Raw genomic sequence first — 12,351 nt, forward strand, 5'->3', positions numbered from 1 at the left:
ATCTATAATATTATATATTTTTTCAAATGTAAGTATGTAACACATTCTACTCAAATATTTCATATCAAATAAGATTCTTAAAACAAATCAATTTTGCAATTCAACTGAAAATTTATGGGTACATTTCTATTTAAATATAAACATTTTTATCATTATTTCTTTTTATACATAAATAAATCTTATATGATGAAAAAATATTGATATATTTAAAAATGGAACAATAAAACAATGAGTTAGAAATTTGAAAAAAATAAACACTTTATCCTATGTTTGACTGCATTTTATACTAAAGCTATATTTGGCAATTAACTTATACAGCTGTAATGATACTGTCAAATAAAAATCTAATATGCCTGCCAAATAAAGCTAGTTGCCAAATACAACTTAATTAATTCTTTCCCACAAAGTGAAAAATATATACTCCATTTGGCCCTAAATCTAAGTAAAAATGTAGTACACTGTATCAAATACATATACTTTTTTTCTTATATTTACATAGACAAAGCTGATGTGTAATTCTTTTAGGCCAATAGTTTGTTTCAATTTTATTTTTAAATAGTTTTTATAATGTTACATATTTTTGTCAAAGTATTTTTTTAAAATATCAAATAAAAAATTAATTTAAATACTTTTTTAAAAATGTTCTTTAGATATTTCATCATATTATTATAACTTTTATATCAAAAAATCATTTAGATTTGAAGCTATTTAAAATAATTTTTTAACAAAATCATTTTTGAAATACATTTTTTTTTAAAAATTATATGATTTTGACAAAATATTAAATTTCAATAATATATATTTATGTTATTAGATGTCAAAATTAATCTTTTAATTTATAAAAAATAAATTTAAAAAAAACTTTTATTATTCTTTTTTTTAAAAATCATTTTTTAAAAATAATAAAAAAAAATCCATTTTTTTAAAACTAAAACAAAAACAGACCTATAATCAATACTTATTAAAATTGTCTACGCAACTACCATATAATTATTTGCAATGAAAATATTAAAAAACAGCCTTCTAAATTCACACAAAAACATGAAACATGAAATAGGGTTTTCAGTTGCCAAACAATAGCCAATACCTTAAAGTCACAAATTAGGATACATAGTACCCTTTGCACACTTTTTATACTTTATGTAAGTTTTCTATGATGGAGGATAACTTAGACCCTGTTCCCAAACTCATTCAACACAGAACATACAAGGAGAATTTCTCAAGTCAGATATTAAAAACCAGTTTCTGACTAGAGTAGTAATACACATAGTTTATGTTGCCCAAGATAAAGATATTTCACAGTAAAACTTGGTCCCAATTCATAAAATTTAATATATAATGGTGTCTATAAGCTCTTGAAGTGGAGCCAGTTCCTTTTTTTCAATCAGCCCAAACTCCTGCACAAACAATAACATTATCGGTATCAAATATACGTCCACGAGCCAAAGAGCTTAGTTCAACACACACAACAAAATAGAGTAAAGAATGCTTTAAGACTTACACAAGTGAAGAGTATAAAATGCTTGAAGCAGGTGTTTAGATGAGCCTCTTCTTTGAGGCTCACAATTTTCTGAAAGTGAGAATGATAAATATGAGCATATACACGGAACAGCCGCTTGAATATTGTCTTCACGACATCCTTAAAGTTGGGAGGAAACGGAGAACCTGCATCATGATCCCACAGGTCTAATAATGAAAACAATAATTGTGATGAAAGGGTATAAAAACCTTTAGAATAAGAAAATGTTAAGTATTTACCAAGCTTCTGAGGGAATATGGATTCATCATCAAGCTGTGTTTCAACCCAGTCCATCAGATATTCTACATATTTTGGAGCAGAAACCTCAATAGGTTTCTTAATTTGCACACCATCTGCCCATCTATATTCATACCTGGAGTTTCGTGTAATAGATAACATAAGAACAACAAAAATATACAAATTGGATCAGAGCAAATAATATATTTATTTAAATAATAGTTTAACACAACCTAACTGTAATTCACACTTCAACTTCTTAATGCATCCCCTACTTTAAAAGTTCAAAAAATTTAGTACAAAATACAGATGAATTCAGAATGAATCAGTGACTGGAATTATCATCAGCATTGAAGGAGTGACGTTAATTATAAGAAAAACAAATGAAAATGGAGTAATTTGAAATACATTAGACATCATATTAGACAACAATACAAGAAGAGAGGATAAGAAATAACTTAGGATGCACAGGTACTACGTGTACAGTAACTGGTACGGAATGCGGCAGTTATAAAAATTAAGATACGGGTATGGTAATAAAAACCATGAGTATTTTTATATAATACAACCCGAGAGAGCCAAGCAGTTCAATTCACAACAAAAACGTCGATAAAAGTTTGAAAAGTAAAAAATTGTGTTTGGTTACAAAAATACACAAATGATAATTATATTAATATATTAACATATGATTTAGCAAATAATACACAAAAAATATATTATTTCCATGAACACGGCATTATCTAAAAACTTCAACTTCAAAATATTTATGCAATACAAATCTTTTGCTTCACAAAAAAATAGTATTAATTAATACACAGCATTAATATAAAACAGGCGCAGAACAAAAAATGTAACAGGAAATCAAGATACTATTGATTGTTGATAACTTCTATTGATCTAGGTGCCAAGTTATAAACAAAATTACCGAAAACGCACAGCATAACAAAACAATAATCAGAAACTAAAACGCTTCTCCTCTAGGGAGATACAAGGAGCCAACAATTTATTGCAGTGGTCTAAGCTTTAACAACACAACCACTGTATTACCCTAATTTTTAGGGCCATTTAATTACCTGTTACCGCAAGATACAAATACACAATCCACATGTTTCAAGAAGCTAAGTAATTTTCTATTCAAAAGCTAAGAAAACTGATATTTGATAGCATATCATCCAACAAAATCTATGAAAGTATAAGCAAATTACTGAAGCAATCAGTTAATCATGTCATACTTGGGTCCTGCAGACATTGTGCGACAATTCTCGGGAGTACAGAACTCTGTGAGGGTGCCATAGAGCAGATTCACCTGGTTGAAAAAATCAACAGCTGATATGCAGACAAGGAAAAAAATTCAGATTAGTCTATTACAGAATCGTATGAATAAATAATTGGTGAAACTAGAGAATGAAAGGCAAAAAAAAACATCAACAAGAGTATACACTGCTCTTCACAGTGGATCAGAGAGAGAATGATAGTTACTGTTGACAGCTAGCCACTCATTCAAATCCTCTCCAGGAGGTAGCTTTACTGCTTCCCTCAGATTTCCACTACCTAATGTTGCATCAATGTGTTTTCTAAGCTGAGCTCCCTGCAATTAAAATATAACGGCAGAAGGTTATAATAAAACTGCAGTGAAGAGAACTTAGCAATCTTGTTCTTTGGAAGTTGGAATTGTACAATATAAATTGGCAATGCAGCAATTTTCTAGAAACTTGGGGTATGGAATTTGCAAGATAAATACCACACGACTCATAATCCTTGGTAAGATCACAATTCAATATTAACAAATTTTTGCAATGCATATACCCCCTCCCAGATGCAACCACACTCATTGCATGAAATCTCCTACACTACGCCCCCCTCCATCCCTCAGACGAAGATCAAAATTTATAAATTACATAAAAGGGAAAAAAAACTAGCTGCCCATTTCAAACATTTTAGCATTTCTACAGAAAATTCAACAGCTGCTGCATTAATATATACATATCCAATAGAGATATGCAATCAACTTTCGAGTATCTGTGCATCATAAATAATATTTAAATTAACACAGTTCATGTGATTTTGCAATGAAAAATACATACGTAGATCATGAGTAGCACATCCATTTGTGGCGCCTTCAGTGACTCAACACAGTCTCTTTTGGGTCTTAGATATTGTATTTCTAAGATCAATAAAACATGTTTTTATCACAGAAACTTTCCTTTGGCTTGTAAACAAGTTTTTAAGGAAACAAAATGTATTTTAATGGCTAGAGCAATTTTTTTTTCATTTATATAATTAATTTGGCTCTTTAGGATGCCTTTAGCAAAATCGTATTTAAGTCGAGACATTCTATCATTAAGTTGAATTCATTGATTTTCTTTTCTGCATCCCCCTTTCTCCATTAATAACAAATATGGCTCTTGCTTATAAATTCAAGGTTCTGGCTCGCTCTTCATGAAGAAAAATTTTAAAATACAACAACAGTCAAGTTTTATTCCACTAAGTGAGGTCGACTACATGGATCAACTTTCCCCATATGTTCTATCTAAAACCATGCTTCTATCCAAATTGTTAATCTCGAGATATTTCTCAATAACTTCTCTTATAGTCTTTCTAGGTCTTCCTCTTCCTTTAGATGTTTGAAGAAAAAAATATTTAAATACTTTTAAAAAGTGAGAAAATAAAATACATTAAATTGAGTATCTAAAACCAAAATAAGAAATAAAGGGAACCAACCTTGCTTCCAGAAGGAGTACTTTTTTTTGGGCGGAATGTTCTCTGATTTCTGTTGCAGAATAATTTGTCAGGTTCAACACCAAAGTAGAATGGAAGAAAATCAGCATAAACTGAATTACTAAAAATGTTCAACATAACAGTTTACACCAGTGACAAGAGCACTAGTATAATGCAAAGTTTCACTTTCATACCAATACTAACAGTTACGAAAGTGAATAAATGAAGAATAGACGTCAATGATGTGGCTCTCTATTAGTGTTATCAATCGTGGATCACGAAAAAATAGTGGCTTGATCAAATTCCGCTACGCAACTATAGCGCCGCTATTTGACAATATTTTGTACTAAATAGCCTCTAGCAGAACAAATGCAATTTTTTCAATTTTCAAATTCCATCACACTGTAGCACCGCTGTAACCTCTATTTAACAACATTGTATTCTATTAATATTTACTGCCTCAGCAATTCAATCTGTTCCACAATAATTATGACAATAGGTGCAATGTTCATCTCACATAGGAAATGAGCAAAAAAAAATGCGAGTTCGTGGAATGAGTTCTCATTGGTCAGTCAAAAAGAGCCGTGAGTAAGGAAAGAACAATATTGTAGAAATTTCATTAATAAGCACGGAACTGAAAACATGACACTGACACGGGTAATAATTTGAAAAAATGAATAAGTTAAACGTAATCACAGGTGTCGGTGTCGGTGTCGGTTTCGAACACCGACACTCACACAGACACATTTTTTCAGAGATTTCAGTGATACATTTAATTGTTCAAACCTATTGTATCCACAGGCAGTTAAGCACAAAGAAACGCAGAGAAAGGAATCAAAATATAACCTATCATTAGGATCAGAATCTAGTATGGATTAAATGGATATTATAATCTGCAGGACCATGGAAAGTTTAACCCAGACAAACAGGCTCTTCCAAAAACCTTTATATTATTCATTTTCTTTCCAAAACTTCAATAATAATTAGAAAGAAAAATGTCCCCTATCCAGGAAAATCCAAAATTACGCCGGTTGATAAGCGAAGCAATGACATTATTTCAATTTAGTTTCACAAGTTTTTCAAAGCAAAGGTAACCGGTGTGTTCAATCTTTTAGTAATAAAAGTAGTTACTTCACTTTATATTCCACTGAATTTCCATAAAGTTTACTTAAGATCGATATTTCATAACATCTCCCACTCTCACATGTCATTCCCTTTCGTATTTGAGCAAGTTTGGCTAGGACCAGGTTAATCAAATATCCATTCCAAAAGAAGATCACACAGACAAAGTTATGCGATACATCATTACGAACTTAGTTACTATACTGTCAAAACTACGGCGTACTACTTAAGATCAACTTCAATCCTAATTTAAACCGCTAAAATGGGAAATACGATACGGAAAAATAAATCACACAACAAACACAATAATCATTTAGTCAACTACGGCATACACATAAAGTAATAAGAAAATCTTATGATAATTCTCTCGACCACAAGTCTTCAACAACACAACACTCATGCAACAGTTGTTCGAAAAACTTATCAACACAAGCAAACACTCATTTCATAAAAAAATTTAAACATAAAAAAATTTAACTAAAGATAATAAATTGAACAAACCATATATATTTGATTGATGCATGATAACAAACAAAAAACCTAAACATGCATCCAAAGCTACAATAATACACTTCCACTCCAATAAAAATCAATAAAATTCTACATGCTAAAGAAATTTAACAATCGATCAACGAAATCATAACACTACTAACCACTAAACAATTCACTTCTGAACATGAAGAAACAAAATCAGTGATGCAAATTAAGAACAAAAAACAGGGTTTTGACTAGAGGTCAAAGTAATCAGGGTTTAAATAGAACAGATTCATGATCAGATGATAAAACAAAAAATTGATGGTAATTAGTGGAATGAAAAGTGAAAAATTGAAAATCGATAGTGAAAAATCGAAAGTTTTGATGCTAACCTGCCAATACCGAAGAGGCTCATGACTTGGGTGGGAAGAAGAAGAAGAAGAGGAAGAGAGAAAGTGCGTTGAGTCGAAGCCCTCTCTTTCTTCCTCGGTTTAATTTTTTTCAGGCGTTAGTTCTACTCTTTCCTACTTTAGATTTTCGAATCTAATTATTTTGTGTAAATGACTTAAATATCCTTTATTCAGTTATTATTAATAGCACCTGTCACTTCTCTCGTGACATTTGCATGAGGTATGCATCAATGTGCGTTACTTTATTTTTAGACTTAATTAATTCCGCGTTCCTTTAATTTAATTTAAAATTTTCCTGTTTAATAAATGTTATATTTTATATTTTTAAAAATTGTCTAAGGAAATTGTTATGGTGGACATAAATTAACTTAGAGGATCAAAAGATGTATCAAGACTTATTTTTATATTTGAAGATGAAATTATAAAACTAATTTTGAAACTTAAGGACATGTTTGTTTTTTGGTTTTTGGTTTAAATTAATTATACTTTTATATTTTATTTTAGGTTTTCATTTTTAGTTTTATAAAAATAACTCTTATTTTCTCTTCTTCTCAATTGCATCATGTTTATTTCTCTCATTTCTCTCTATTCATTTAACCTTGGTCTCTTATTGAAGCTATTGAAATTGAGAAATTTAGAGAGAGAATGAATGAAAAGTTGTTCACATATTGATTTAAGAAATAAATGTTATGACTATAAGATGTAATCTAAGAGGATAATGAATTAGAATTGTTAAAAAAAAATCGTTAAGCTTCTTAATTAGTTAAAGTATCGGAAGTATTGATACTAATGTTACTTAGGAAGAATGGATAATGCATAACTTACCATACATAAAGTAAAAAATATAAAAGGATTTATAATGAGTTTTCTTACCAACTTAATGGTACATCTAGATCCTTTATTTTTTTTAGAGGATTTTTCAATATGTTTAGATTCATGTAAACATCTTCACCAAGATCACTTTACAATCTTCTAACACATATACACAAAAAAGAATATTATTTTCTCTTTTACATATACTTATCACCACAACCTTAATGAATTATAAATAACACACGTATTTTTGTAAATAATTTGAATAAGTTTTTGTTGTTGGCTTTGAATTCAAAATTTACTCTTTAATTTATGATATTCTCTTTCTTGTATCATATTCTAAACTAATATTACTTGAACTTTCAGAATTTATGCGAAACCTTTTAAAATATGTGAAAATATGCAAGGCTTCAAAAAAATTGAAATAAGGATGAACATTTTATAAGAATGTTTGAATTTGTGTAAAAATGACTATGAAAGAGGTAGTTTTGTTTTTTGGTATAATGCCTTATATACACATTTTAAAACCTTTACCAATGGATGCATAAGTTTAAAATGGTTCCATGAAGCTTTGTATTGCTTTACAAATTTGTTTTGTTTGATGAAAAGTTGCAGCTTTACATGTGGTAATCGATTATCATAAGTCAACGTTCATAAAATTTGTATTTCATAAGCATCTAATCGAATACCACAAAAAAAATACAACAATTTTCAACTAGGCCAAATAGTTGTCATGCATTTTATTTTAAAAAGTTTATAGATGAATTTTGAGAGATATTTTTGATCATTTAAAGTGACATAGAATTAGTTGCAATGTATACCTTAAAATTAATGGTCATTTCAAGTCTTCTTTTTCATTTCCAATACTTATTCTTCACGACAACTTTATCTTTGATATACACTAGTCTTTAAACCTATTTATCTTTGATATATGTTTGTCTTCATCAAAACAAAGCCAAGTAGAAGAGATCTTCTTCATAGTCTTCCTCTTTTTGATAACAAACACCTTATACTTGTGTTTTTGATAAAGGTTAAAAATCTTCCCCTTAGTTGTATGACTCCCCCTCAATTGCTACATAATATAGTCTCTGTATCTTAAAAACATGTAGTTTGATTGAACTACAAAACACAATATAAACCAAATTTTTCTCTCTCTTTTGACATTATCAAAAAGAAGAAAAAAGAACCATACACACATATAGAGAGGGAGCATACACATACAAATGATAACAATCATACACATATACAAATGATAACCCAAACATACAATACCAAAACAATGTAAACCAAAATCATAAAGTATGAACATACAACGTAAACAAGTACTTAACACATATAAATGAAAATATTAATAGTTTAAAATAAAACATGAATGCAAAAAAATAACATATGGTAAACAAACTACTCATCAATGTCCTCATCAAAATCCTTTTTTACGACTAAATCCTTCAAGGTGCTCAATCATGTAGCAAATGTCTTCCATTTCATTGTGAACATTTGGAAACCTTGTAGTCATCTCACTTATCATGTTCGTCATAAAACCTTGCATGCGTAGAAGTTGATCCATGAGCATTTAGTTTGTGATGATGGTCGATTATTTAGGAACATGTTCAGGAGTAGTTGGTGTGGATGAAAATGGGGTTGATAAAGAAGGAGCAGATGATGGAGGTAGCAAATCAATATTGTGAACAAAGTCTTTTCTTTTGTCATTACAGACTATCCCAATTTTAGTAAGGATTATCAAGTCTATGAGTTTCTCTTCAGCCATTTACATCTTCACTTCTCAACTAAACAAGAACACAAAACATTTTTCCCAATATCAGAACCCTCGTTTAGCAAGCTCGAGGCAAGCTCCAAGCGAGGAGAGGAAGAATGCTCAAGCCTCTAGATTTAACCTTGTCTCGCTTAGCAAGACCCAGCGAGGCCTCCAAGCAAGCTCTAGCCTAGTGAGCTCCTAGTGAGGCTCAGGTGAGACAAGTCAAAATGCCAGTTTTTTTTAAAAACACCCTGCTCTCTTACCGAGGCTAGCAGAAAATATGCTACTTCTAGGTGTTGATATGCTCACTTAGTGGATTGTTGCATCACCTAACGAGGATGACATAACTCAGCTAGTGGAAAAATATGATAGGGTGAAGGAAAAGCATCAACAACCTCATAAAACTCCATATTATACCAAAACAACGTATAAGGGCCATTGAGTAACACATAGGAACATGCAAAACAAGAAGATCATCATGTATTAGAAACAACTTCGCGATTAAGCAAACACGTAAATCATAATTCTCATTTCCATGAAAACCTCCCCAAAATCTAATACTACCTAGAACCCACCTTTAGGAAGAATATTGATGATAGAATTGAGTTGAAATCCTTGTTGATGCAAGCTTTATTATTCTTCCAAGTTCTTCCTCTTTCCCTTTTCTCTTTCTCTTTTCTTCTCTTCTTTCTCCATTTATCTTCTTTCCTCTTTCTTCTTACTAACAAATGATATGTTGAGTGGTAAGAGAGAGTGAAGAGAAATATCTATGGAAGATATTTATCCCTTAGTGGATAAATAACCATTTTCCAATCTTACCAAAATGTTCTTTCTTTTACCAATTAGTAAAAATGAAGCTAATTGAGTAAGGATTAATATCTTCTGATTTAACTAATTACTCTATTTGTTCTAACTGACAATAGTTGACGATAAATAGAGCATTCAAGAACTCAAAATGTCTCGACTAATAAGGAATAAAGTACTTAAGAGGATATGGGATATTACATTTTCTCCCCTTAATTAAAAATTCGTCCTCGAATTTTAAGGATTTACTTTAAAGAGATAAGGATAAGCTTCTCGCACCTCGAATTCAAGCTCCCAAGTAGCTTTGGCCGAGTGCGATCCTTCCCAAAGAACTTTGACAAAAGGAATATCCTTATTCCTTAATGTCTTAGTCGCACGATCTATGATCTGACTAGATTGTGGTTTGAAAGAAAGATTTGCTTCTACCTCAACGGTATCCAGAAGAACAGGTTGAAGAGGGTCGGGAATGAATCTCCAAAGTTGAGACACATGAAATACATCATGCATACCGGAGAGTGAAGGTAGTAATGTCAATCGGTACACTACATCACTGATCCTTCCAATAGTACGATATGGTCCAATATACCTCGAGATTAAATTTTGTGATTTAAAATATCCTTTCAATCTCAATCTTGGAGTAACCTTTCATAATACCTAATCACCTTCTCCAAACTCCAATGGTCTTCCTTTATGGTCTGCATAACTATTTTGATGATCTTGAGCCTTTTTCATCTTCTCTTGAATCATCTCTATCTTTTTAGTGGTCTCTTGAATAATCTTTGGGCCTATAATCCCCTTCTCACAAACTTTCGTCCAACAAATAGGGCTTCGACATCTCTTTCAATAAGGAGATTCTTACGGAGTCATACCAATGCTAGAGTGGTGTTATTGTATGTAAACTCAATCAGGGTGTGAGTTCTTTCAAATTTCTCCCAATTTCAAGAACACATGCCCTCAACATATGTTCCTCCACCTGTAGTCCAGGGTGTGAGTTCTTTCAAAAGAGTGGTACCCTTTTTTTTCAAAGTCCAACTCAAGGTATTCTTTTTTATACAATAAAGGCCATGACTCACCGTCTATCCGAATTAAGACATACACTTATTGACTCTTTAATTATTGGTCGTGTCCTATTTCTTAATAAACTGCAAGGATAATAATTTACTCAATACCTTTGTTCCATATAATTTTGATACACAAAACTATCATGTTAGAAAAATCAACTCTTATAAACAATTTCTCTAACAATAAGGTGGTGTGATTCTCTTCATGGAAAATTTTAAGTTGATCTACTTAATAGTTAATACTAGACAAAAATTGTTTAGGCCAACAAACTAATAGATAAGGCAAGAAAATAAACTATAAATGGTGGAAGCAGAAGGATCAAGGGTGATAGGAGGAAATATAATAAGGAAGGAAATGAAATTCTGAGAGAATGAATGATGCATGTGAGTTTAGGATTTTTCTGACATATGACTCACTTAATCTTTGTTTTAACCTCATTATTTATTTTTAATCTTATAGCTATTATTAATTACTTCATTTCATCCTCACATATAAATACCATTCTCATAAGACAAACGCCCAAAAACAAAGTAGTCGCCACAAAAATACCCAAAAAAACATGAACCAAATAAACAAGTGATCCCCTAACAAACCTAAACCAATACTGTAAGACCCCAATTTTATCCCTAAGATCCCTCATGGCATCATATCATATCATCACATTGCCTCAAGGATCATTGTGCACCTTGTTCCTTCCCTGTGGGTGGGCCATTTTTTTTGAGAGTGATTTCTTGATCACCAAGCATGTTTTGCATTTGTATATCATTGCTTTTCATTTGTTCACTAACCAAAAGTACAAAAATATGTCATCTAACCCTTGTCTTGCAGATGAAGCAACATTAGGTCAAAGCAGTCAAAGGCAGTCATTGAGCTATAGATGGTGGCCATTCTTGGGAATTTGGACACCACAGTCATTATCAAGAGTTCATATGAGCTATGATATCATTTTGAAGCAAAATCCCAAGTGGTAGAGGCTTGAAATTCATCTGAACATTGCTAGGTCATCTGAAGACCTAGAAAGTCAACTGCCAAGTCAACTGTGGATTTGGAGGTGGGAAGTGATGGGAAATACTTCATTCATGTTCAAACAAGTCTCATTTGACATTTTAAACACTCTCATTGAAGGATTTGAAGTCAGGTCAAAACTTTCCAAAAAATAGAAAGTGACCTATAATTCAAAATTGCCAAAAATGGAAAGGTTTTAACCTAGCTTCAACTTCAAATTACATCATCAAGAAAGCTTCAAATGAAATTTTGTTGAACATGAAAGTTGTAGATCTTTCTCTCCCATTTCCAAAAAGTCCAAGATCATCCATTTCTCATGTGTGGTTAAGGAGATATGATCAAAACATGGCAAGGTGTACATGAAGATTCAAATGTGCATAACTTCTCAACCAAAGCTCCAATTCAAGTGGCTCTTTTTTGTACATTCTCAT

At 31.3% G+C, this 12,351-nt stretch overlaps 1 protein-coding gene across 2 annotated transcripts; it reads right to left on the minus strand.

Annotated features, from left to right (window-relative positions):
- Positions 1-1,042: 1,042 nt before the first annotated feature.
- Positions 1,043-6,627, minus strand: LOC127119834 (MOB kinase activator-like 1A). 2 transcript variants are annotated; one of them, XM_051050169.1, is made up of 7 exons: positions 6,463-6,627; positions 4,478-4,526; positions 3,236-3,344; positions 2,989-3,082; positions 1,759-1,892; positions 1,502-1,665; positions 1,043-1,397 (listed from the first exon to the last, which is right to left on the minus strand). In XM_051050169.1, the coding sequence occupies exons 1-7, from the start codon at positions 6,483-6,485 to the stop codon at positions 1,329-1,331; spliced, it is 642 nt and encodes a 213-aa protein (XP_050906126.1). In that variant the 5' UTR covers positions 6,486-6,627; the 3' UTR covers positions 1,043-1,328. The 2 variants fall into 2 exon arrangements, with proteins under 2 accessions (XP_050906126.1, XP_050906125.1); XM_051050168.1 differs by having other exon boundaries at positions 1,502-1,686.
- Between the last annotated feature and the right edge of the window lie 5,724 nt (positions 6,628-12,351).

This window comes from Lathyrus oleraceus, chromosome 2 (assembly GCF_024323335.1).
Source record: "Lathyrus oleraceus cultivar Zhongwan6 chromosome 2, CAAS_Psat_ZW6_1.0, whole genome shotgun sequence".
NCBI lineage: Eukaryota > Viridiplantae > Streptophyta > Magnoliopsida > Fabales > Fabaceae > Lathyrus > Lathyrus oleraceus.

Coding starts and splice junctions, on each gene's coding strand:
- LOC127119834 (XM_051050168.1), bottom strand. CDS start 6,485: ATGAGCCTCTTCGGTATTGGCAG. Junction 4,527..6,462: donor AGCCTCTTCGGTATTGGCAG/GTTAGCATCAAA, acceptor ATTCTGCAACAG/AAATCAGAGAACATTCCGCC. Junction 1,687..1,758: donor CATATTCCCTCAGAAGCTTG/GTAAATACTTAA, acceptor TTTCATTATTAG/ACCTGTGGGATCATGATGCA.